The following is a 26,440-nucleotide window of genomic DNA, read 5'->3' as shown; positions in this document are numbered from 1 at the left end:
GTTTTTTTGTTATTCATACTAACTTACTCCAACATTTTAAGATGTCATTACTTTCAGTCTTCTATGTATATTACCATGTGTTTACACACATCATTTTCATTTAATTTCTTTAAAAAAATAGGTGACTGCAGCCCAGGAGTGATTGATGGAACTGGCTAGCTCCGGAATAATTGATGTTTGCTCCGGAATCGACGAAAGCCGATAGTCACACGGATAGCAGCTAGCTAGCTGTGAGATCCAGGTATGAATGTCCAGAGAGCAGTTGAAATCCAGGGACATGGAGAGAAAAATTGGTCCGGTATGTTCCGTTCCGAGCCGCGCTGCGTTGCACCGTACAAAACTGGCGATAGATTTTCGAGCTAAAGGATAGCTGATGACCACAAACCGTGGTTAGCTGATTACTAACGTTTTGCCAGTAAAGAAGCTAACTAGCTTCTGAATTAGCTTCTGGGCTAGCTTCTTGGAGTTCCTGGCTAGCTTCTTGGAGGATTACAGATGAGGTAAATAATACTTTTTTATAAATATAAATTGGTGAGGCAGGTTGCAGGAGAGTGTTTTGAAGATGAGTTGATGGAAAATAAAAAGTATGTGAAAAAAGTTGTAAATATATATACACGGGACGGGACACAACAAGACGAGGACAAAAGAAGTCTGAACTGCTATGCCATCTTGGAACAAGATTTAAGGATTCACATGTGAGGCCAAGCGCTAAACAGTGAATACAGTCGTGTACTAAACAACCAGAGATTAAGACTAAAGGCTGGTTCATACGTCTATCAACATGTCTGTATACAGTTGTCATTCATTATTACAGGAAACTCACAAGATCATTATTTAAGTTATTTAAGCTAATTACAGAAAATAGCTTATGGTTGTGAGTGTGACAAAGCAAAAGCCGGGCATTCTACTAGAGCAGTGGTTCCCAAACTTTTTATAGTTCCGTACCCCTTCAAACATTCAACCTCGAGCTGCGTACTGCTTCTGGCCCCAGGGTCAGCGCACTCTAAAATTGAGTTTTTTGCCATCATTGTAAGACTGCCATACACACACTACATTTATTTAACATAAGAATGACTGAGTTTGTCACAACCCTGCGCGTGGGAAGTGACAAAGAACTCTTATAGGACCAGGGCACAAATAATAATATAACATTCAATAATTTTGCGCTTTATTTAACCAGCTTACATATAAAACCTTATTTGTTCATTGAAAACTGTGAATAATTCACCACAGGTTAATGAGAAGTGTGTGCTTGAAATGATGCACATAACTCTGAAATGTTGGGTTGTATTGGAGAGAGTCTGTCTTAAAATGTGAATCACATTTTTATTTGGCGTACCCCCGATGGCATTGTGTGTATCCCAGTTTGGGAATACCTATGCTAGAGAATTTTAGAATTTAGGCACCATCTTGTTGGCCCAATGTTATATCCTAATATGACTTTGGTGCAGGTCATGTTCTTCGCATTACCATATCTGATAACACACAATACCAAATAAAATCAACGTTCATTTGTCACATGCACAGGCCGGCTCATAGCCTGTGGCAAAAATGAGGGGACGCGAACAACAGCTATAGGCCAATTAAAAAATGCTCTTTATTGTAAACAAAACTATTAACTTTTCACTAAGGAAAATGAATGAGGTGTGGAAGTATCATAATGTAAGGTGTGTAAAGTGCATGGATGCGTGAATCTGTGTGTGAATGACTGAGTGAAAACTATGCAAAACATACAAAACAGGTTCATACCTGGTGGAGCAGAGAGAGAGAGAGAAGTGATTAGTGACCGTTTAAATATTTAGAGCCCAGGTGACTCCAATCACTAACGACCCTCCTCTGCCTGCAGGAGGAACCGCCCCTGCACTGCAGAGGAGCCGTGACACCCCCCTCCTTAAAATGAGGGTCCCCCCCAAAAAAAGGATACCAGTCCCGGCTCCTAGTAGTGGCCCGTGTCCCCCAACTGTCCGCCCCTCAAACTCTGCAGCCCTGGTACCTGGGGAGCAATTTAAGAGGAAAGAGGCACAGACAGCCTCTAGGGGTCAGCAGAGAGAAGATACAAACTAGGTTAAAGGAGCACGGGACAGAGCAGAAAAACTAGTGGGTTGTGGTCAGTGAACACAGTTAAAGGGGTCAAACCAGAACCAACATAGACCTCGAAGTGCTGTAAAGCCCAAATGAGACCTAAAGCCTCCTTTTCAATCACAGAATAGTTTTTCTGATACTTATCAAATTTCCGGGAGAAGAAACTGACTGGACACTTAACATTGTTATCATTCTCCTGGAAAAGCACAGCCCCAGCGCCGATTTGACTGGCGTCTACCTGCAATTTAAAAGGTTTCACAAAATTTGGGGCTGCCAATACAGGTGCCAAACACAAAAGAGCCTTAACTGCATCTTGACACTGGGTGGACCAGAAATTCAGCCTTGGCCTTCAACAGATTGGTCAGGGGGGACACTACTACTGAAAAGTTTACAGAAAGCGAGGTAGTACCCCGCCATTCCCAGGAAGCGCATCAGTTTTCTTTGTGGACGGCTGTGGGAACTGCTTCACAGCCTGACCAACAACCTTGCCTAGGTATGTGACTGTAGCTTTGGCAAACTCACATTTTGCCAAATTAATAGTCAACCTGGCCCACACCAGTCTTTCAAACAGGGCTTGCACTCCACAAACATGCTCCTCCCAGGAGTCTGAGTAGATGACCACGTCGTCCAAATACACGGCACACACTTCCAGACCTGAGACCACCCGATTCATTAGCCTCTGGAAGGTAGCTGGAGCATTCCGCAAGCCGAAAAGCATCACTGTATAAGAGAACAAACCAGATGGAGTTATAAAGGCAGCAATCTCACAAGCTCTTTTGGTAAGGGGTACTTGCCAATATCCCTTTAAAATATCAAAATTGCTAACATACTTTGCTGACCCAACTTGATCAATACAGTCCTCCATCCTAGGAAGAGGGTAAAGGTCTGCTTTAGTAACATTGCTAACTTTTCTATAATCAGTGCAAGGTCTGAAAGTGGAATCAGACTTTGACCAAAAGACAGGGTGATGCCCAATTTGAACAAAATGGCTCCGCAATACCATTGTCCATCATATACTGCACCTCTTTTCCAGTTTCAATCTCTTCTCCTCAGATACACAATAAAATCTGTTTGATAGGCTTAGCATCTCCGATGTCTATATCATGCTCAATGAAGTGGGTTTGTGATGGAGTGTCAGAAAATAAAACTGGGTAGTTTCTAATAAGAGCTACCAATTCATCATGTTTCTCAGAGTCTAAATGATCTACCAAAACCCCAAGGCTTTGCAAAGTCTGGGAGTTTTTCAACCGACCTTGTAAGACCTCATCCGAAACCCTAACGTCCTTCTCTTCTCCCCCCTCCACCAAATTAAAGCCACATGGTGCAGTGACTGGAGCAGCAGTCAACGCTGACCTCACCGCTGGAGTGCCCTCAACTTTGCTTAGATCACGGGAGTGATAACATTTTAACAGGTTCACATGGCATAATTTAGAGGACTTCCTTTGACTAGGGGTTTCAATAAGATAGTTCAAATCAGACACTTTACGCAACACATTGAAAGGATCACAATATTTTGCCTGAAAATGTGAACTTACAAGAGGCAGAAGAGCAAGTACATGATCACCGGGACTAAACTCACGCAGCTCAGCCTGTCCGTCATATTTCAGTTTCATTTTCCGTTGAGAAGATTTTGTTTTTTCTTTCGCCAGTTCACCAGCCCTATACAACTTCATCCTAAAACCATTTACATCGTCAATAAGGTTCTGAGGTGGTTCCTCAAGCAAACAACCATCCTGCAACACTGCTCAAGGCCCACGCACCTTATGACCAGACACTAAGTCATTTGGGCTAAACCCTGTGCTTTCTTGCACTACTTCACAAGCAGCTTGTAGCAGCCAAAGTAACCCCTCCTCCCAATCTGCAGACAGTTCTGTACAGTATGCACGAAGCAAGGATTTTAAAGTTTGATGAAAATGTTCCAAAGCTCCCTGGCTCTGGGCATGGAACGCAGTAGACTTGTTGTGTTTAACTTTAAGCTGTTTGAGAACCTGAGCAAATAAATGGGAGGTAAAGTTAGACCCCAGATCTGACTGGATGATTTTTGGAATCCCAAATGTTGAAATAAATTGAGTTAACGCTTTAACTACTGATTTTGAAGTTATGGTACGCAAGGAAAAAGCTGCCGGATATCTGGTTGCTTGACACATAACAGTTAATAAGTAGCTATGACCTGACTTGGACCTTGGTAAAGGCCCAACACAATCAATAATAAGATGCTCAAAAGGTTGCCCTATGGCTGTATTGGATACAAAGGTGCTGGCTTTACAACCTGGTTTGGCTTGCTTGTGCCCTGACACGTATCACAAGTTTTAATAAACTGACATACATCCCGCTTTAAACGTGGCCAGAAAAAAATAACGAAGTAGGCGATCATAAGTTTCACAAACACCCATATGACGTGCCACATCACCATGTGAAGTTTGCAACACTTTATTTCGCAAAGTAATAGGTACAACTATTTTAAAGACTGGTTCTCCTAGACCCTGATCATAGTGTGGAACCCATTTCCTGACCAACAGCCCATCCAGAAGAAAATAACAGAGCACTATTCCTCACCACTGAATCAGGAACAACTTTATCAAATAGATCAGCCAAGGTAGTATTGGCCTTTTGCTCAGCCATCAATGAATCTCTAGAACTAGTCAACTGTTCTGTCTGACTGGCAACTCAAGACTTTTTGGCTTACTCCCAATCTCCTTACGAGAGTCTGCGCGGGTAACCGCACAAACTGGAAATACCTCAGGAGACATACAGTTTTGATCCGGCGATTCCCTTGCAGGTGACACTGAAGGTTGCTTCTTACAGATGTTTAGTTTGCCATCTGCCCACACCTTACTACCTGCCAGGTCATTCCCCAAAATCATGTGGACCCTCTACTGGCAACTGGGGTCTAACCCCAACATCTACATCACCCTCTACCAGACCACATTTTAGGGTAACTTCATGTAAAGGACAAGAGAATGGAACTAAACCCATACCACATACCATTACACAACTGCTAGTATCAGACTCTTTAGAGAACGGCAAAACAGATTCCAGAATAAAATGATCTACATTACATTTACATTTAAGTCATTTAGCAGACGCTCTTATCCAGAGCGACTTACAACTCCAGTGTCTCTTAAGATCATCTACCAGGGACACTACACCATCTGAAATAAAGGCTGAAAAATCAGTGGGAAGACTGAGAATCAAACTCAACGAGTGGCTGAAAAAGCTCACCCTGGTGGTCAGAGGCTGCAACAGGACTTGCCATCACAGCAGGTTTAACTTGAACTGACTTTTTTTTATTTAAGCAGAGGACAATCTTTCTTCCAATGTCCTTCAACTAAACAGTAGCGACAGGTATTAGCATTAACCAGTGCTTTAAGTCCTCCAGACCCAAACTTCTGCTGAGGTCTTTGGAAAGAAGCCCCAGAAAAAGGTGACTTACTATTCCTAGGAGTAAAGTTATTTTTATGGTACATGTCACGGTTTGACTCAAAATGGCTTTTATGTGTTAGCCTGTACTCATCTGCAAGGATTTCTGCATCACTTGGAGACTTAACTTTACATTCATTCATGTATGTAGCAACCTGGTCAGACACAGAATTTTTGGACTGTTCTAACACAATCAAATTAGACAGACCCTCAAAAGTACTAATTTCAGAAGCTGTACGCCAACGATTAAATACAGAAGTCAAATCACGAACAAACTCAGAATAGGTTTGTGAATCTAACTTTTTCCTGTAACGAAAACGTTGACGATATGCCTCTGGCACAAGCTCGTAGACCTTCAGAACTGCTGATTTAACTTTAGCAAAAACTTTACTGTCAGCTACACTCAGTGCTGTAAAAGCCTCACATGCTTTACCTGTAAGTACACATTGCAACAACATAGTCATGTCCAAATCTGACCAAGCTCTAGCTTCCGCAATACGCTCAAATAAAGCAAAGTATGTGTCTGGATCTGACTCATCAAATTTAGGCATCAAACGAAGATTCTGTGAAACATCAAACTGTGGTAGTCCTTCTGGTCTATTAGCATTTCTAAATCACTCTCTCTCTAACTGCATTTGCAACAGCTCCCTTTGCTGCTCAAAAGTTAAAGGGCTAGACTGTACCTGCACCCTCACTACTAGCAGACAGACCCCAAAAAACACAAATTTCTCTAAGACCCTGCTTTAATCTAGTTAACAGTCTCTAATGTTTTTATCAACTATCTCAATCTGATAATGTTCAGCAATTTCAATTAACTGCTCCTTAGTACACAACTCTAAGGCTACCTCTGAAGGAGCTTGAACAAAACTACTCAAAATGAAAGACATTTTCCTCAACCAATACAACTATTACAAATGCTAAAAAAAAACAACTCAGTCTCGGTTCAAGGACAGGAGCCACACTCCACTATCCTCCAAAACCAACTAACTAACTGGCCCTAGTCTTCGTGCAGTCACATGTGGTGGGGTTTTATGCACACAAAACCAGTGGAGTGGAAAAGACAACCAGAAACTGGCGGCTCCCCCCATAACCACAGAGGTGCTCCCGAGCCAATGTAAGGGAAAGGGATGCCCTACCCACGTTCACTGCCACCTAAAACACGAGCCACCTATTGACATGAGAGGACTCCCACCTGAACAAAACCCAGAGTGAATTGTTAACCAAATTTAGCTACCAAGCTAACTGAACCAAAAGAACACATGGCTCTCAATGCTCTCTCCAATATTGGCCCAACCAAAACATCCCCTCAAACAAAGAATTTGGCAATCTGAACTAAATTAACCCAAGTTAACTACAAAACGATAATCAAATAAGCCAAATTACAAATAAACAAACATATCAATAATAAGACAAAGACAATCTAGACAAAACCTTAACTATAACAAAATGTTAAAGTAAACTAAAATAAAGACTAAAGTACAATTAACTTTAACTTACAGACGAGCCCCCACTTGTCACAGGCCGGCTCATAGCCTGTGGCAAAAATGAGAGGACGCGAACAACAGGTATATGCCAAATAAATAATGTTCTTTATTGTAAACAAAACTATTAACTTTTCACTAAGAAAAATGAATGAGGTGTGGAAGTATCATAATGTAAGGTGTGTAAAGTGCATGGATGCGTGAATCTGTGTGTGAATGACTGAGTGAAAACTATGCAAAACTACAAAAGAACAAACAAAACAGGTTCATACCTGGAGGAGCAGAAAGAGAGTAGTGATTAGTGACACAGTTTAAATACTTAGAGCCCAGGTGACTCCAATCACTAACGACCCTCCTCTGCCTGCAGGAGGAACCGCCCCTGCACTGCAGAGGAGGAGCCATGACAGGATACAGAAGGTGTAAACGCTACAGTGAAATGGTTACTTGCATAGTGGATTATTTTGTTTAGCTATGTAGCTAGCTAGTTAGCCAAGCAATGAACGATGATCCCAACTCATGTTACACCCTGCATGACTCTACAGATATTTAAACGTTAACCAACTAGGTTCAATTTTAGCTCGCAAGCTAACATTAGGCTACAACTAGCAATGCAAATGGCTAGGAGAAACGAATAATATTACTACACTAATCATACAAGTAATGTTAGCTAGCGAGCTAACCAGCTAACTTTAGCTAGCTAGTTCACAGTACGCTTTAACTTGCAATGAAAATGACTTCATGGCAAAATTTGAAATGTAAAATATCTGAAAATGTAGTTAGCTCGACTCTCTTACATGGAACACTTCTCCCTTTCTGTCATGGATGCCATGTCCCCCTTAGTTTTAAGATGTAATCCGGAGACAGGTGGTGACAGGTGATTTATACAACAGCCTTCTGTGTTCTCTTCTCGACTCCCCCTGCTTTTGCAATCAAATGCCTGAGGTTGGTCTGCCATGTAGCACTCCTTAGCTATCATACTCTGCATCCACCGGACATTCCACTGATTTCAAAACCCGGTCCCCCAGAAAGTGGAGCTCTATCTTTAAAAAAAAAAAAGCATGTTAGAAAGGATTACCTACAAACACTGAGCAGCTCCTTATAGACAGAAGAAGAGTGCTACATGGCAGACCAATCCGAACTCATCTCTTGACATAACCATTATCTCAGCCAATCATGGCCAGCGAGAAGGTTCCTGCTTTTTTTCCGTGGCTGAACCAACTAGGCTCGTAATTTAATGATTTTATTTGTATTTACAGATGTAATACAAGTTTGTTATTAAAGCACATGAAAGTTCACATGTTCCAGAAGGCATTTCTGCCAAAAAATGCATTTTGATTAAAAAAACATTTATTTTACATTCAAATGCCTCTCCTGTGAAGTTGTGACCTGTGACATACGCCTAGTTTCCTGAAACAAGTCACATATTTATTTCACCTTTATTTATATGAATTATTTATATGAACTTTAGTCATCTTAAATATTCCCATTAAAGGTGAGCACAGTCACGTATATTTGCCTCTGGCCCATGAATGTTTACCTTGTAACATCATAGTCTTTTGTCTTGAAAAATATTTCAACAATGAAAAACTAGGCTATAATGAGATAATCAAACATGCATACTTGTGCAGACCAGGTGGGCACTGAAGTGGAGGAAATTCCTCTCGAGAAGTATGAGAGTTTTTAAATCCTCCGAGGAGCAGTGACCAAAAATCTTGCGGACATTTTAGGGATGTGGCAATTCGCTCAAAACAGAATAAAATATATTAAATTATGTTTTCGTTGAAATGCGGTACAAGCTGGCTGTTCTGACCAAGATCAAACTCTGTTGGCCTGACTGGATTCGGAGTGCTTCCAGATCTATCTCTCTTTGTCGTGCTCCCAGCTCCATCTCTTTTAACTGAATGGCATGCGTACGTTCTTCTTCTTGTAGTCTGGCTGCATATTCTCATTCTTTGGCTGCATGTTCATCTGGTCTTTCCCTGTTCTCCAACTCTATTGGTTCAACCCGCAGCAGTTTAATCAAAGTCTGTCAAGGAGAAGAACCCAAAGGACAAAACTGTAAATAAAGAGTGAAAACAGAAGGTGAAAGTAAACTAGTAAAATGATTTTACTAGCGAATGTGAAAACCAAGATGGAAGGGTGCTAAAATGCCTCTAACTGAGGGGTGGGCAGTTCCTCGAGGGCCTGATTGGTGTCACAGCATAGCCCCAGCCACAGCTAACTCACCTGACTCCAATACTAATTGGAGCACTTAGTCATTTTGAGGAAACATTGGAAAAAATGCTTACATGGAGCGTTTTTGATTTTCTTGTGACAGCTAAAGCATTAAAGACTAAAGTGCCAACATTCCTTAGTGTGATGGGAGCTAAAATGTTTAGCTTGCTAAGTAGCCTGGTCCAGCCTGAGAAAGCAGGTGACCAGTCATTTGTGGACATTGTGAAAACCTTGGAAGGACATTTTTCCCCAAGCCACTTCTAATCCTAGAGAGATTCAGGTTTCACAAACGGAACCAAGAGGAGGGTGAATCCATTGTCCAATATGTTGCAGTACTAAAGAGTGAGCGTGAGAGGTTCTATTTCTGGCACCACACTCCTAGGGTCCTCACCTTCTTCCTGTAGGCTGTCTCGTCATTGTTGGTAATCAGGCCTACTAATATACAGTATATATTTACAAAAAATATATATGGAGGATTGGAAATCATGCAGACAATTACATTGATGGAAGCTACAATCTGCAATATTATAGCTGATCTGCCCAAAAAAAACAAAAAATGATCAAAACACATATTTTTCAACTTCAAAACCCCCACCTAAAAACAGTGACTGAAGCTATCTAAATAAGTTAATGCTCTCTTTGTATCAAAAGGTGTGACTCCTTGCAAAAATGTCAAAAAATATTTTTTTCACTTTGTCATTATGGTGTATTATGTGTAGATTGATTTGAAAAAATGTAATTTAATCAATTTTAGAATAAGGCTGTAACATAACAAAATGTGGAAAAAGTCAAGGGGTATGAATACTTTCTGAATGCACTGTAAAGGTTGGAATTATGGTTCATTGTTTAGCTAGCTAGTGACATGTCTAAACAAAAAACTCCACCTTATAAGATAATGATTACATGAACCATCAATTTAGCCAGGTGTGTCTGGGGTTGATGACAGCCATCTATTGTATATTATTAACATGTGTACATGTCTAGGCAATAGTGACCCATCCACTTAGTTAGATGTCTCTGGAGAGACTTGAAAATAGATGTGCAGTGACGCTGCCCATCCAACCTGACAGAGCTTGAGAGGATCTGCAGAAAAGAATGGGAGAAACTCCCGAGGTACAGGTGTGCCAAGCTTGTAGCGTCATACCCAAGACGACTTGAGGCTGTAGTCACTCACTGCCAAATGTGCTTCAACAAAGTACTGAGTAAAGGGTCTGAGTACTTATGTATATGTGATATTTCAGTTTTTCATTTGTTATAAATTTGCCCCCCCAAAAAATGTATTTTTAATGATTTTGCTTTTTCATTTAGAATAAGGCTGTAACGTAACAAAATGTGTAAAAAGTCAATGGGTCTGAATACTTTCCGAATGCACTGTACAGGCTTATACAGTGGGGCAAAAAAGTATTTAGTCAGCCACCAATTGTGCAAGTTCTCCCACTTAAAAAGATGAGAGAGGCCTGTAATTTTCATCATAGGTACACTTCAACTATGACAGACAAAATGAGAAAACAAAATCCAGAAAATCACATTGTAGGATTTTTAATTAATTTAATGCAAATTATGGTGGGAAAAAAGTATTTGGACAATAACAAAAGTCTATCTCAATACTTTGTTATATACCCTTTGTTGGCAATGACAGAGGTCAAACGTTTTCTGTAGGTCTTCACAAGGTTTTCACACACTGTTGCTGGCATTTTGGCCCATTCCTCCATGCAGATCTCCTCTAGAGCAGTGATGTTTGGGGCTGTTGCTGGGCAACACGGACATTCAACTCCCTCTAAAGATTTTCTATGTGGTTGAGATCTGGAGACTGGCTAGTCCACTCCAGGACCTTGAAATGCTTCTTACGAAGCCACTCCTTCGTTACCCGGGCGGTGTGTTTGGGATCATTGTCATGCTGAAAGACCCAGCCACGTTTCATCTTCAATGCCCTTGCTGATGGAAGGAGGTTTTCACTCAAAATCTCACGATACATGGCCCCATTAATTCTTTCCTTTACACGGATCAGTCGTCCTGGTCCCTTTGCAGAAAAACAGCCCCAAAGCATGATGTTTCCACCCCCATGCTTCACAGTAGGTATGGTGTTCTTTGGATGCAACTCAGCATTATTTGTCTTCCAAACACGACGAGTTGGGTTTTTAACAAAAAGTTCTATTTTGGTTTCATCTGACCATATGACATTCTCCCAATCTTCTTCTGGATCATCCAAATGCTCTCTAGCAAACTTCAGACGGGCCTGGACATGTACTGGCTTAAGCAGGGGGACACGTCTGGCACTGCAGGATTTGAGTCCCTGGCAGCGTAGTGTGTTACTGATGGTAGGCTTTGTTACTTTGGTCCCAGCTCTCTGCAGGTCATTCACTAGGTCCCCCCGTGTGGTTCTGGGATTTTTGCTCACCGTTCTTGTGATCATTTTGACCCAACGGGGTGAGATCTTGTGTGGAGCCCCAGATCGAGGGAGATTATCAGTGGTCTTGTATGTCTTCCATTTCCTAATAATTGCTCCCACAGTTTATTTCTTCAAACCAAGCTGCTTACCTATTGCAGATTCAGTCTTTCCCCCTCATTTTGTCTGTCATAGTTGACGTGTACCTATGATGAAAATTACAGACCTCTCTCATCTTTTTAAGTGGGAGAACTTGCACAATTGGTGGCTGACTAAATACTTTTTTGCCCCACTGTATATAGATGTCCTAGCGAACCTATTTCAGGTAATACATTCAATGCAGTATTAGCCATATATTTAGCTAATGAATGATGGGTTATGTGTAATAGGCTTCTAACTTATAGCCTTTGTCTCTTGCGCAATACGCACCTGTGCTCCGCTGGCCTCTCTCTGTAAAATAGGCACCGTAGCTCTTGGAGTCCCATGCAGGAAAAGCTAGACTAGAACTCCTAGCTGGATTTTTTTTTTTGTGCATTTTTTATAGCAATAGACTATTTCAAGACGGATGCAAGCTCTTGTTTGGTGAATGTTTGAAAGAAGAACAAACACGCGATGGCGGTTCGGCTATAGTTATTATTTATTCAGACACATAACCATTCAATCCTCATGAAGAGAAGTGAAAGCCTCCTTTATCTCATTCTAGTCCTATATTATTCAAGCATATCATTAGAATGATGAAGATAAGGACAACACAACTTATTTCATTTAACTGTTGAAAGAGAGGAAGGAATGGAGCAACGCTAGAGAGAGAAAGAGGTGGTAGGCTAATAACATTAGGGGAAATATTAAACATTTAAATCAAATTAGCTAGCCTATACTTGTAACTTTGTAGGCCGCATGTGCTGCACCATATCATGGTTTGAACAAGGTGTGTAATTCCTGTCCATTTAATATATTATAATACAATAAAGTAATACAGGTCACAGTCAAAAAGATTACTGGAGCTTGTTTAATTTATTTACCCGTAGCATAGCTACATCTGTGTGCTTTTATCGTTTTCTGTCTTATAAAAGTGTTGAATACAGTATCGACAGTGTTGAGTAAGAACTTGAACATGAACTCACTCATTAAAACAGCAGCTCTTTGCTGTATTCGTTGACAGTCTCTCTGTAGTCATAGTTTTAAATGTTTTGAAATCTCACAGTATCAACGTTGTGTGGCTTTCTTTTATGACTGCTATGTTTCTTTTATGGCTGCTATGTTTCTTTTATGGCCGCTATGTTTCTTTTATGGCTGCTATGTTTCTTTTATGGCTGCTATGTTACTGCAGACTGTTACTGTAAGCATAGAGGGCATGTGATTTGTTCTCTAGGCCTGCCGGGAATTTTTTTACAGAAATGTTTGCCGATCGCCTAGGAATACCTTGTCGATCGGTCGCGATCGACCGGTTGGCGACTAATAGAGTGAAGTTCAATCTCGTGATTCTCTCTGTGGGCTGATATTTCTGCACAGCAGTCCTGGGGAGCTGTGTGGCAGTCTCTTGCTACTGCGTGTATGAGCAATCGCTATGTCGCTCTGGATAGAAGCGTCAGTTAAATTACTCAAATGTAAAAACCTCTTAATCGACTTGAAGAGTAAGGCTTACGTGTTCGCAAAACAGAAGTGCAACTTTTGCAAGCATGCAGTGGAGTCCTTAGGCCATGTGATTGATGCTGACGTTCTCAACACAGCTCCATCGAAAGTGACAGTCATTGCAGAGGGACCTGCTCCCGAGAATGTAAGCCATCTGCGGTCTTTCCTGAGCCTCCTGAACTACTACGGAAGTTCATCAAAAAGCTGGCGAAGCAGCTGAAGCCTTTGCATGAGTTAATGAGAGAGAACAAACTCTGGTCGTGGACAAAGGAGTGTGACGCTACTTTCAAGAAAGCAAAGGCAGTGTTGATTGATAAGGTGTTGATTCACTTCAACCCATCCAATTCAACTGGCTTGTGACACTTCCCCATATGAAGTTGGGGCCGTCGTGTCACTCCACACCTGCAGGAGAAGATAAGCCCATTGCCTGCATGTCAAGGACTGAAATACCCGCAGATTGAGAAAGAAGCGTTGGGTATTATCTTCAGGGTCAAAAATTCCACACCTACCTGTTCGGATGGAGGTTCATCTTGCTGACAGAACATCGTCCCCTGACCTTTTTTTCCGCACTCTGGCAGCACGCTGAGTGCTCACAGCTATGACATCAGGTAAAGGAAGGCCTGAAGCGCATTCCAATGCTGACAGCTTGTCATGGCTTCCCCTCCAGGACAAGTCTCTGAATGTCTTTGAGTGGCCCAGCCAGAGCCAGGACTTTTTAGAATAAGGCTGTAACTTAACAATGTGAGAAAAGTAAAGCGGTCTGATTACTTTCCGAATGCGCTGTATAACTCCCTGCCACCGAAGCTGTAAGAGAGAGAGAACTCATAGAGAAATCCCTGAGCAGTCGAGGACGGGTCTTCTTCAAAACTACACTGATGTCAACTCAGATCTATATGATGTCAATGCAGAAAAATATTCTATGACCCTTTTTGTTGAAAATCTACAGTGAATCAATAAACCACAAATGAGTGTAAAATACAGGAATCATATTTATTATTTCTTTGCAATTACATTCAGGACCAAGGACAACACAGCTCAACAGCATTCCACATTCTGTGAAAAAACTGTAAATCTGTCCCCATGAAGCTATGTCCAACCAACAGCTCACTAAGATCACACAGTCATCTCACTGCTGACCACTGATTGGCTTTTCAAAGCATCATGATAATGCTATGTTCATAAAGAAGTGGGAAGGTGGTAATTACCAGTTGTGAAGTCGTAAATATCAGTTGAATGCATTCACGTGCTTTCAACTTGTTGAGAAACTCAGATTGGCTAATGGCCAACAGGCTGCGTCAACCATAAACTGTAAGTACAGCTATCATGTTTGTACAAAAATGATAGTGTTCAAAAACTTAGTGTAAATAATGTTTTGTTCTTGCATTTAACTGCTGATAATGCCGATAAAAAGGTAATTTCCTTTAGTAGGTGACGTCAGAGGTCAGCATCTGGGAGGTGTTGAAGCTCAGGGATGATAGACGAGTTTCCCACGGGTAATTACCAGTTGGATGGGGTGTTCAAGTGGATTTTACGAATTGTATGTGGTATGTCCCACTTTCCCACCTGCTTATGATCGCGGCACAACTCCTATAGTCCTGCTGTATTGTCTATCTCAGTGTATCAGAAGTCTTTTATCACATTCCGTATTAACCAGTGCTGCCCACTGCACTCCTGAATGATGAGCTGGTAGTCAGTGTCCTCCCCTGGGACAATCTCCAGACATCTCTTTGTCTGTCTGTTCTGGATGGATTTCCCCTGCAAAACACAGCAAACATTCCACTGTACAACATCACACTAAAGTCAAAGGCATCTCCCATGTTTCCAACAGTTTATAAGCATCAATTTCCCTATTTCATGTTGGAGTGCTTACCTGTTGAAATTCCCAGAGCATGTGGAATCCCTTCTGCTTGGCCTCCTTGCAGTCATACAGTCCTGGGGTTTGAGTGCCAATGTCCATCAGACAGCGATTACTGTTGTACTTGTGAGACTTGATGCCTCCAATGTAGATCTCCCCGCTGGCTCGATAATAACAGTTCTGGACAGAGAGGATAGATATTTAGACTTTTCTGTATCTGTAGTATTGACAGTACTTTGCAATATGGTAGGGGTTGAATCCCGGCTCTGCTATGGGATGGACCATATTGTACAATTGGCTACATTTTAAAATACTCAGCAATAATTCTACAAACCTGTGGACCAAAATAACGGCATCCATATAAAATAGGTGTGTTCCCCGGAACTGGGCCTTGATCTATACAGAGATCCATCTTCAGGTCATTGACCAGCTGTTGATTTTATGGAGCAAGATTAAACAATTATAAAAGTGCAAATTCCTATCCTGATAATGAGTTGGAATTATGACCCTGCATCCAATTGAAGAAGTAATTATATGCACCAAACACAGTTGGTGAGGAAATAATTCCAAAACAACAGTAACATTTTAGCATCACTCACAGCTCCATAACCAAGCAAGTCACCCAGGGGGTCTAACATTGGATACACATTGTCCAGATACCACTGGAAGGGTTTGCAGTTCAGACTCTTTCTCAACTTCTTCCTCTCTGAAACATCCCCAATGTCTATGCCATGATCCTGTGGTGAGAAAGAGGAAGATTTGTAAATCAGAAACACAGGCTGTGTGAGCAATCCACCTATTATCCACTTTTGCTCAGTGCCATAATTGTACATATATTCTATGATCTTTATTATGGCATTGAGTAATAGACCATTGTATAATACTGACTGTCTAGTCTACTTATTTTCATACACAAAGCATGCATAACAGCAATGGTTGTTATTCTATAGGAGCAGCTGAACAAAACCTACTTTTTGAATGGTTTGTTGTGTACAGTACCTTCAGTGGGAGGTTCCAGGCGATGTTGACATTATGTTTGTATTCATCCATCCAGACCTCAGCCACTCAGAGCATTCCTCTTCATTGTAATGCTCAGGTCTGGGAGATAGGGTTTATGGGCCCTCTCGATGTGGGCTATTTTAGAACAAGGTTTGACCTCGACACTTCTACCACACAGCCACACCAAACTCCAAGAGACAAGGAAGAGTTTATAGATATGGACAGAAGTTTCTGGATGTTGGACGTAGATTGGTTTGACTCAAGAATTGAAAGTATCATGGTCAATTGTACACTGGGAGATGTGACATTCATTTTAAAGAACAGATAACGCAAAAATATTATCCAGGTGTAAATATTAGGTAAGATTTTCCTCCCAAAGCTGTGCTTTCCTTATCACCTATTCAAACAGGAATCATGAACAACTCGCTTTCCTTGCTCTGACTCGTCTTTTAAGGCATAACACTCAGGTCTGAAGGACTCAAACATACACCACAGGGCCCAATCAAATGCCTCTGCATATATATTGTCACAATTGATTTATAGACAAAGACTTGTTCTGTTCAACGATCTCTGTAATATTTGTTTTGTGTAGAAAGGAATATAGGCAAGGAATATAAAACACAATTTATTCAATTATATGTTCTTTCAATTACATGTTCATTCATTTTTTCACATCAATGTACAGTTCATCAGGTGGAATGCCCTCAATTCAATTACTTCCAAATAGACCACAATGGTTGATTGTGAAATAATTTGGTTGAAATGAATGCACACACTTTCTATTTGTTTTAGTACAGTACAATAAAATCAACAATGTCCTGGCATGCTATTATACAGACTTAGAGAAAGCAAAACAGTAATTCAGTACATCACACAATATGATCATTATGGGCACCAGTCTGTGGGGCTCTCTTAAATAACAATGTTCAGTGAGCACAGAAGAATAAACAAGAAAATCATTCAAATTACAATTGAAACATGGTAAAAAATATATATTTCATTGAGACATTGCCAATTTGACCTGGTTATGTACACATACAGTGCTTGAGATATATTACCACAAATATTTAATATACACCTTAAACCAATAATTTAATCATAACAAAATTGTAACATGTACATTCAATTATGTACTGTTAAAAAGGAAATCTATTCCATTTCTGATCATGTTACAAATATAAACACTGTTTTAAAATTACTTTCTATAACTGGAGCAAGTGAAAAGCATCAGTACAAGTTGCCATAAAGAAGTTTAGAGAGAACAAAAAAAATCTACTCCTTCATTTGGCCCAAGTTTTATTGAAGAAAGCTCAACATTGTAGCAAATTGTCATTTTGTCGAGGTAAGAGAAGTTAATCAAAATAGATGGAACTGCTTTGATGAGGAATTAAGAGCTTTTTAAAATGAAGTTTGTGTGAGGAGGAGTAAAAAACAGATGATGCATTGTGGGTCAGAGGGAAGTCACTTTGGATGCTGAAAGGCACATTTGAATAACAAGTTGTGAGGATCACTGGTCAGAATATTCCTGTTTTGCAGACACTGGAAAACTTTGTATATGACAATGGCGTATGAAGAATCAAACCATCCAATACCAGTCCAAGCTAGACATTTCAGGTCAGGAAAATAACATTAATCTTCATTGACAACTTGAGAGCCCTCTTTTAGAGGTAAAAGTTGTTGTCAGGTGGACAGCATTTTTTCTGACTTATAAGTGATTGTAATTTTATTCAGTAACACCTAGGGTTTTATTAATTTTCATAATAAACTAGTAATGAAACATACTATGATCAACAACCACAAATGATTGAGTCAAAGTCAAACTCCATAAACATGGTAAACTCTGAGTAATCTCTAGGGGAGTTTGTGCACATTAGTGCTTTATGTTTTTCCCCTATCACCATCATCTCTGCATGGGAGATGCTTCGTGCTGCTAAGAGCCTTAAACATCGCATCCATGGCACGGGCAACTCCTTGGGCTTGCCATGCGTATTTCAGTGCAAACAGGGGGCAGGGCTTAACCTGTGTATATTTTGGGTCAGACGTCTGTGTTGTCAAAGCCAAAACGTCAATGCCAATAGAAAACGTGCAGGGAATTAGCCTACTCAAAGAGCTTTAAACCTCTGGCAAAATGACATTAAATGTGGCTCGGCCTAACCTGGCTAGACCGAGAGTGGAAAACAGGCCAATCTAGGCATTGATCTGGGTTCTAAGCTAAGGGATCCCATTTTAAACTAATGCAAGTGACCTGTGCTACTTTCCAAGCTTATGACAAGTGAATGTGGCCACATTCTAGATGCAGTAAGTCCATTTGTATATAACAGAGAAGACCAACAGTTGCTGATACACAGCTCATTACCAAAAGACCCACCAAAGACTGTGTTCCAAAGACTTCTCCTGCAGCTAGACAGAGTCTAAGCACTAAACATGTGATTGGACAAGGAAATAAATTCTATAGTGCAGCACAAATATAACAAATTGATAACCCACTACATCTACAAAACAGGATATACTCCAACCATGACCCCCATTTAATGTTATTAATATGTGTCTTATGTTTGACCTCTGATATTAACCCTGATGTGACCTATGCATCCCCCCTCCCCTCAACCCCCTCCCAGCCTCAAGCCCTCTGTCCCTGGGGCCTTTATGTGATGGGGGACAGGCCCTGCTGGTGCTCCAGACTGTCACTGTCTGCAGTGTGCTCCAGCGGGGGCCTGATGACAATGTGGACTGATCTCTCCCTGGGTACCTCCTGCTTGCTGCTGCTAACAGCCCTGGTGCCCTTGGTCCTGCCCTCGCCCATCTGGCCCTCAGCCGAAGCCCCGATTGGTCGCAAGCGCTCGGCGGACGCCAGCTTCACAGAGTTCTCTCTCTTGGGCCTGTCTGTGACGTTGGAGAACGGGCTGGAGAATGCCTTGTCAACTGCGTCAGAGAGGGGGAAGTAAGATGCCTGTTACTTTATGTACATCATAGAAATGTGGAGTCAATTTAGTCTTTGTGTTAATCTGCCACTCTCAAAGTGTAAAAAATGCCTATAGTGAAGTTTTTTTTCATTTTCTTTTTCACATGCAAACACATACGTATGAGAAGGCAAGGTGGTAGTATGGTAGATGACTGCTCCTCTTACCTATCCTGTTGATAAGGGCTGGTTTGTGGGAAATATGCTGCGCTATCTTGTTGTTGTTCTCCATGTTGCCGAGGCTCTCGTTGGGCCTTCTCACAGTGCGGGTCTTGGCCCGAAACTTGCTGGAGCGTGCCTCCTGGATCCACTCATGCTGCATGGCCTCGTCGGGCGTCATGCGCTTCTTAGGGTCCCACCTGACAGAGAGAAGAGAGTCAGTCAGAGGGAAAATCCCAATTGCATACTCCTCGTGTCCTCTCTCCTTCTCAAAACCGATCGGAGGAGAAAATCAGGGGTCCCTCCCCTGTGACCTTCTCCTCCAGTGGGTTTTGAGATGGATCTCGGTAGAGAGGATGCAAGGAGGATGCAAATGAGATTATTCCAGAGAGAACCAGAGGTAAAACCACACACTGGACTTCCTTGTAGATTTCAATCTCAATGGGCCTCACCTGGAGGCGAAAGAGGGCTCACTTCACCTGACAGTTTAACATGATTCCTTACTATTAGTAATATTTGAGATTGGGTGATTCTATGGTTGTGTTATTGACAGGTGTACAGTGTGTACAGTACATACGTGAGACAGCGTTTGATGAAATCCAGAAAGAGAGGATCGTTGGTCTTCAGGACACTGGCCAGATCCTTGGAGTTGAGCCGTCTCTTTCTCCCCTTGCTGTTGGTGATGTTCCTGGGGTTGCCCTTGGAATCTGCACAATCACAACCAGTGATTATCAACAAGAGGATCTCTTACTAAGAATTATAAACAGGGTAGTTTGGGTCCTGGATGCTGATTGGCTGAAACAGCATTTCAACCGTCTGTATATCAGACAATATACCACGGTTGTGACATAAACATACTTGTTTACTGTTCTATTTATGTTGGTAACCAGTTTATAATAGCAATAAGGCACCTCGGGGGTTTGTGGTATATGGTTGATATTCAGGCACTCCCTTTCACGTTGTGCATAAGAACAGCCCTCAGCTGTGTTATATGGCCAATATACCACACTCCTTCAGGCTTATTGCTTAATTAAACACCCTGTGACACAAATTATGCAAATCCCTACATCAGAAATGTATACATTTAACTGTGATCCTATTGGTACGTCAGTAGAAGTGAAAGGTCTCAGTTAAACAGAATTTCCATCGAACAGTCAAAGAGAAAACCATGTGACTGCACTAGATCAAAAATGCTTACCAAAAAATTGCCTTTTCCTGGTCGCTGTTGACAAGAAATCAGTTGGAGGCATTCCCAGTACCTGAGAACAAATCAGACAAACACACACAGTGAGTAATACATCAACATTGCTAGCCAAACCACAAGGTTGAAAGAGCCATTAACAAAGAGAACATGATATTGTAGGTACTAGGTAGGTACCTCCATGATGCAGGCAATCTGCTCCATCTCACTCTCCCCAGGAAAGAGGGGGAAGCCAGTGTGGAGCTCAGCCAGGATGCAGCCAAAGCTCCACATGTCGATGGCCATGCTGTAGGGATGGCCCAGGAGCACCTCTGGGGAACGGTAGAAGCGGCTCTGGATGTAGGTGTAAACTGTGAAGGAGAGCCAGGAATTAGGTATGCTATAATGTGATGCTATAATGAGGTTGTGCCCCCTGTTTGCCTACTTGATCCAACCTTACATTAGAAAACATACAAACTAAGACACTCACCTCTCTGCTGCTCGTAGCAGCTGGAGCCAAAGTCAATGACCTTGATGTTGCCCTGGCCTTTGTGTGACAGAAGAATGTTTTCCTGGAAAATAAACACCCAAGTATGAGCACATTCTCTCCATCTCCTGTGGCACCATTAAACTGAACCAACAAGGAATATGTTTGCAAATATGCTTCACTTTTCATTATGTAATGTTAAGGTGGTTAGGGGTTAAAGGTCATGGCTAGGGGTCATACCGGTTTTAGGTCACAGTGGATGATCTTCTCTTTGTGCAGCATCTGCAGGCACTTGAGGAGGGAGTAGGCAAAGCGGCGCACCAGGATCTGGCTGAAGCCCTGGAAGTTGTTCTTCTTAAGGAGTTCGTACAGGTTCACTCTGCACGGTCAAAGATAAGCTAACATCCTTTAGATTTAAATGGCCAAATAATCTTAATACTACATGTTTACCTCCTGTGTATGAAATATAGCAGAAGTATTCTCTCCTGAACTAAATCAACAAATAACAAAAGGGTATTATTGTATTTCTGAATATGATCTTATCTTTGGCCCTACAGTGTCAGTGTCCGTCAAGCCTACCCCAGGAGCTCGAAGGAGATGCAGAGATGGTTCCGGAAGTAGAAGTGCTCCTTCATGTGAATGACGTTGTGTTGGTTGTCTCTGTCCTTCCTTCTCAACGCATCCAGGATCTTCAACTCCACCATGGCCTGGTGGTGGAACCTGCAGCCAATCATAACAGAGAAGCAATGTTATAACATGTGTCATAGCATGTTATTAGTGAAAGGTTGGTATTTGACAACCCAGCTGTACTATGATATGCTAGCTAGCTAGTGGCGTTAGTCACCTTTTCTTGTTGCGAATGACCTTGATGGCGACAAGTTCAGTGGTCTTGTGATCCAGGCACTTCAGGACCTGTCCGAAGGATCCTTTCCCGATCACCTCCAGCACCTCAAACCGGAAGCCTATGTGGTCATGCGCGACCTGCAGAGAAAAGGGTATAATTTACTTTAAAGCAATACTGCAAAAAGTTTACTCTATATGGCACTAAAACTGGTTCTGAAATTCACAGTTTCTTTACTGCCATCTTTGTGCCCATTTTATGTTACCTTCAGATAGCCTCCGCTCTCATCGTCGTAGCCAGAGTTGTGTGGCAGGCTGGGGGAACCCTTCATCTTCTTGGCATCCAGGCCCAGGTACCAGACCTCAGAGTAGTCCATGATCTCCTCCTGCTCATGCTCCGTCAGACGATCTTTGAACGCCTTCAGGACCTCTGTATAGGAGGGAAAGGAAATTACTGTCAGCAAATCCCAGTTTGCATTTGTTTCTTCCTGATTAAATAAGATCAAGGGACAGAAAACTCTTTCTCCTTTAGAATTGCCAATACTAAACGCCAACACCAGCAACTTCCATCAACGCTTCCCTACTCTCCAACTCAGGCCTAGTCCTACCCTTAGCCCACACACACCTGCAGGAGACATGGGCAGATTGTGTCCCTCAATATTCCTCTCCTGCTCCTGATTGTTCTTCCTGTTGATGGACTCTGGCAGACTCTCCACTGTGGAGCTCCGTAATCTCTCATCCTGTCAATTACAAAACATACAGGAAATTAACTAGTTGCAGAGGTTTTGCATGGTAACAATTTAACACTGTTATAATTTCTCAGTGGAATGTTTCATTGCTTCACTATAGTAGGCTCTAAGTACATAATACCAAGAGATTAGCCTAATTGTAACAAGGACTCACCTGGAAGCTTTCCTGGTGCCTGGTTCCTGAAAGCTGCCTATCACAAGTGTTTTGCAGCCCCTTGCTGGTGATGTGGGGCAGGATGCTTTCGGACTGGTGATGGTACTTGGCATTGTTTACAACCAAGGGCTTAGCATCCAGCTTAGGCAGAGTGCCATTGCCCGAGCCAAGGTTCTACAGCCAGAACAAGAGAGAGAGGGCGGCAGAGAGAGAAGGACCCACATTTAGAGGGTCATCTAGGTTAAATCAAACAGACAATACAGGTGTTGTTACATAACGAGGTTTGAGGCACTGGGTGTTTCTAGTTTTCCTGCCGATTCAGTAATGAGGCAAGTAGCCTGTGGTGCCCAGAAAGGGCATAGAGTTACGTGCCAGGGCGAGAGTGAATCAGGGTCTAAAGCCGTGGAGGTCTGCTTTTCGACAGAAGCTTTCACTGCAGCCCGACTCGGAGTCCCTCTCTCTCCATGTATTTTTCCTTCACTCTCTCTTGTTTATAGGCTGCTAGTCTTTCTCGGTACTCTAAGTAACACATCCTCTCGAAGGCTGCCCAAAAGGCTAAGCTATACCAGGGCATCACCTCTGACTGAATAGAGCTGTGCTGCAGTTACAGTAGTATGGCTCTCGTGGCCTTATTGATTTGAACTGAAACAACGCTGCCAAATCGAGAGGGGAATTTCTATTTATAGAATGCACTGTTTAATCTCCAGGGCTTTACTGCAGTATCTGCAAGATAAATTATTCATAAAAAGCTATATATAGCAACATGGTACCGAAGACAGTTACCTCTGCATCCGGCCAGCACGTATTCACACTCTGTTATTATGAACATTGAATTGTTTGGGATGAGGAAAATTACTGTTAATCTTAAAACTCAGGATCCACAATTCACAACTGGTGATAACTACCTTGCTCCATCTTTTCAGAGGTGCGGGCTGGGCAGTTGCATCATACAGTATTCCCCCACAGCTCACACTAGTCACAGTACTCCCACACAACGACCAGATCATGACACAGTCATCGTATTCCCCCGCACACCCACAAACAAGAGCAGAATACTGGAGGACCAGGGAGTAGGTTTACCTGCTGCTGCTGGTAGGCCCGGCTGGACCCAAGGCGTGTGCATTCAGGCTGGAGTTTGTGTTGCTGGGAGTAGGCGTCGGGCCTACCTGCCTGTGGGGATTGGACGAGAAAAGGATGTCATATAATATGAGCTAGCTGAAGATGAACACACTCGTGCACACACCTACACATAGGCACACATTATTTTGCTTGGCCCCAGCACTCACACGTGCACACATGCACACACACACACACCAACTGCATATAGAAAATCTATGAAGGCCAACGATGTAATTAAATTACAATGTATTTTTAGAACTAGCGATGATTCTCACATGTGGTTCATATGCAGCTGTAGTCAATCCTGCATAAATGCATGGGGGGGGGGGGGGGGGTATTCCACTATGGCTACAGTAGAGGGGGGGGGGGGTATTCCACTATGGCTACAGTAGAGGGGGGGGGGTATTCCACTATGGCTACAGTAGACACATTAAGCCCGTTTTTGAATACTGCAATATAAAAATGTGCAGTAGCCCAAATATATTGTGAATCCAGTGCTGACACCAGCTAGGTGTCAGCTATGACAAACAGATCATATTAACCCAGTAGACCCCAGGAAGCTAATGATCCATTCCTGAGCACACCAAGCTGTAGATCATGGGGATTAAAGTGGGTTAGTCCATCTGAAAGTCAGTGGAACCATGAGACCATGGGAGTAATTATGTCAACACATTGACATCTGATTCTGAAATCCGCTGAAAAGTGTTTTTTCAGACCTAATTACTGTCTGTCCAGTACAGTCTGTACAGTACACTTAAAGAGTGCAGAGAGGTTCCAAATACAGTACTGTGGAATAAAACAAAATGCAAAAAAAGCTAATGTTGAATTTGTATCCAATAAGCTACACAAAACAAAGCAATAGCATTCTTTATACCTCACCTTGATATGAATTTCTGGAAACATTGCTTTATAACCCGGGTGAATTCCAATTATCATCGATAAATCACTCCTAGTTGGTCCACGTGAGCGCACAGCTTGAAAACATTCCCAGGCTCAATTTTATTCCCGAGTAAACGCAGAAAGCAGAAACCAATATTCCGCTTCGCATCAAAACGACGTTGGGGCCCGGTGGAAATTGCAGAGTAGTGCTGCTGAATAGTAATGAACGGACTGTAGTATTGGAAAAAGCTTTGTCAGCCGAAGATTATGGCGAGTGTGCACGCTGTTGTTAGCCTGACGCGCATATCGTCGGAGAGCCACCTGTTAGGGTATTCTACGGTCACAGCTTATTTCACATCGACAAGCGACACCGTGGACTCCCGATATAGATAGCTTGTCAATTCATTCAACTGTCCAACTCCGCAGACTCCTCAGTCATAACTTTCCAAGCATGAGAATCAACATTGCGCGTAAAACCGTTATGTTGCTGGTAGCCTATAGAACCATGTACAGTATTTGCCAAATCCCCCAGCAAAACAAAATCCATCGATAATTTGTGACCAAGCTCAAACAACAACAAATCCCCTCTCTCTAGCCCCTGTATGACACCACTTTTTCTTAAGTCCCAAAATTCTTGTGTTCAGTCTTCGCGGTATTTTATCTCATCGTGTAGGCCTACTGTAGAGAATGGGATGCACCCACACTGGTTCAATGCTCACGTGTCAGACTCACTGTCCGGGAACTGAAACTCAGAGAAACACTGCTGAGTAGCAACCACACATCTGAGGTTATTGATTACTACTTCACTTTAGTCTCCCACGAAGGTACCATCAAAATAACCACATTAAACATCGAATATTTCATGATTCACAACAACTTTACATTTGTAAAGATATTTAGTTCAACAAATGCAATTGTCAAAAACAGTACTAAATCATCAAATGTTTAATCATTGGATCAGTTTTTAAATCACACACACAGCTATGTCTTACTATACTTGTAATGACATTTTTGGGGACCAACAATTGATTGCCATTTAAAATCATATTTTCCCTAACCCTAAACCTTAGCCTGAAACAGCCTTTTTATAAGTGAGGACCGGCATGCCCTCACTTCTCAAAATTGTACTGTAAAAAATGAATGCACGCACGCACACACACCTTATAATTGAAAGGGAATTACACATCAAGGCAAACCATGTGCTAGCTCATCCAGAGTGGAGAATCCTTTGAGATGTGGAGGAGAGCCATCTCCACCTTCATATGATTCATCCTACATTCCCCAAGCGTGAAGTGGGTGGTACAGTATGTTCTACTGAAGCCCACTTCGGCACGGTCAGTCATCTCGGGGTAGACACGACTACATAACTGGTCGTTTCATAACACGTTTTTATCAGTGCTGACAGAAAATACCTGTTTTCTTTTCATTGCTACCCAGTGTATTTCTCTCACCATTGATATACCATCCATATATGTTTTTTTTTGCCATTACACAAGCTGCAGTCTCCATGGTGATATGATTTCCAGCTTCAGTCCACAATATTGAAGATGCGCATACAGTCACAATCAGTCCTCACTAGTAAGCCTCCAGCCTTTATCTGTTCATGGCTATATGGCTAAAGTGTTACAGTTGAGGTAATTGGGCAAAGGGTCATTGTCCACACTATTTTTTGGCTTATAACACTAGACCAACTGGGAAAAATTGCACAAAGGTAAAACATAGCCCTTTTTATTTTCTAGTGGAAACAAAGGTGTGTTTTTCCTGCAGCATGATGGAGTGCACCAGTAGACCTGTGTTGTTGTAGGTGGGTGTTTATTCTCTAACTTTAGTAGTAGGAGGTATCCA

The 26,440-nt window shown here is 42.0% G+C and overlaps 1 protein-coding gene and 2 long non-coding RNA genes across 3 annotated transcripts; 1 reads left to right on the top strand and 2 right to left on the bottom strand.

Annotated features, from left to right (window-relative positions):
- Positions 1–15,412: 15,412 nt before the first annotated feature.
- On the bottom strand, positions 15,413–16,155 carry LOC135564028 (uncharacterized). The gene is made up of 3 exons (XR_010460772.1): positions 16,070–16,155; positions 15,670–15,807; positions 15,413–15,500 (listed from the first exon to the last, which is right to left on the bottom strand). It is a non-coding gene; the product is annotated as an uncharacterized LOC135564028 (long non-coding RNA).
- Positions 16,156–16,679: 524 nt separating this feature from the next.
- LOC115107057 (dual specificity tyrosine-phosphorylation-regulated kinase 4-like) lies at positions 16,680–25,312 on the bottom strand. Its single transcript, XM_029630420.2, has 14 exons — positions 24,596–25,312; positions 23,678–23,767; positions 22,598–22,771; positions 22,320–22,434; positions 21,961–22,124; positions 21,699–21,835; positions 21,434–21,574; positions 21,095–21,233; positions 20,858–20,939; positions 20,566–20,738; positions 20,386–20,446; positions 19,765–19,894; positions 19,197–19,387; positions 16,680–18,991 (listed from the first exon to the last, which is right to left on the bottom strand). The coding sequence occupies exons 1-14, from the start codon at positions 24,650–24,652 to the stop codon at positions 18,714–18,716; spliced, it is 1,932 nt and encodes a 643-aa protein (XP_029486280.1). The 5' UTR covers positions 24,653–25,312; the 3' UTR covers positions 16,680–18,713.
- LOC115107058 (uncharacterized) lies at positions 21,502–22,211 on the top strand. The gene is made up of 3 exons (XR_003860149.2): positions 21,502–21,638; positions 21,755–21,849; positions 21,967–22,211. It is a non-coding gene; the product is annotated as an uncharacterized LOC115107058 (long non-coding RNA).
- Positions 25,313–26,440: the final 1,128 nt, after the last annotated feature.

This window comes from Oncorhynchus nerka, linkage group LG23 (assembly GCF_034236695.1).
Source record: "Oncorhynchus nerka isolate Pitt River linkage group LG23, Oner_Uvic_2.0, whole genome shotgun sequence".
Classification (NCBI taxonomy): domain Eukaryota; kingdom Metazoa; phylum Chordata; class Actinopteri; order Salmoniformes; family Salmonidae; genus Oncorhynchus; species Oncorhynchus nerka.
The sequence above is the reverse complement of the archived record's forward strand: the minus strand, read 5'-3'. Positions and strand labels throughout refer to the sequence as shown.

Coding starts and splice junctions, on each gene's coding strand:
- LOC115107057 (XM_029630420.2), bottom strand. CDS start 24,652: ATGATAATTGGAATTCACCCGGGTTATAAAGCAATGTTTCCAGAAATT. Junction 22,435..22,597: donor GGCACCAGGAAAGCTTCCAG/GTGAGTCCTTGT, acceptor TGTAATTGACAG/GATGAGAGATTACGGAGCTC. Junction 19,388..19,764: donor TTCATCAAACGCTGTCTCAC/GTATGTACTGTA, acceptor TCTCTCTGTCAG/GTGGGACCCTAAGAAGCGCA.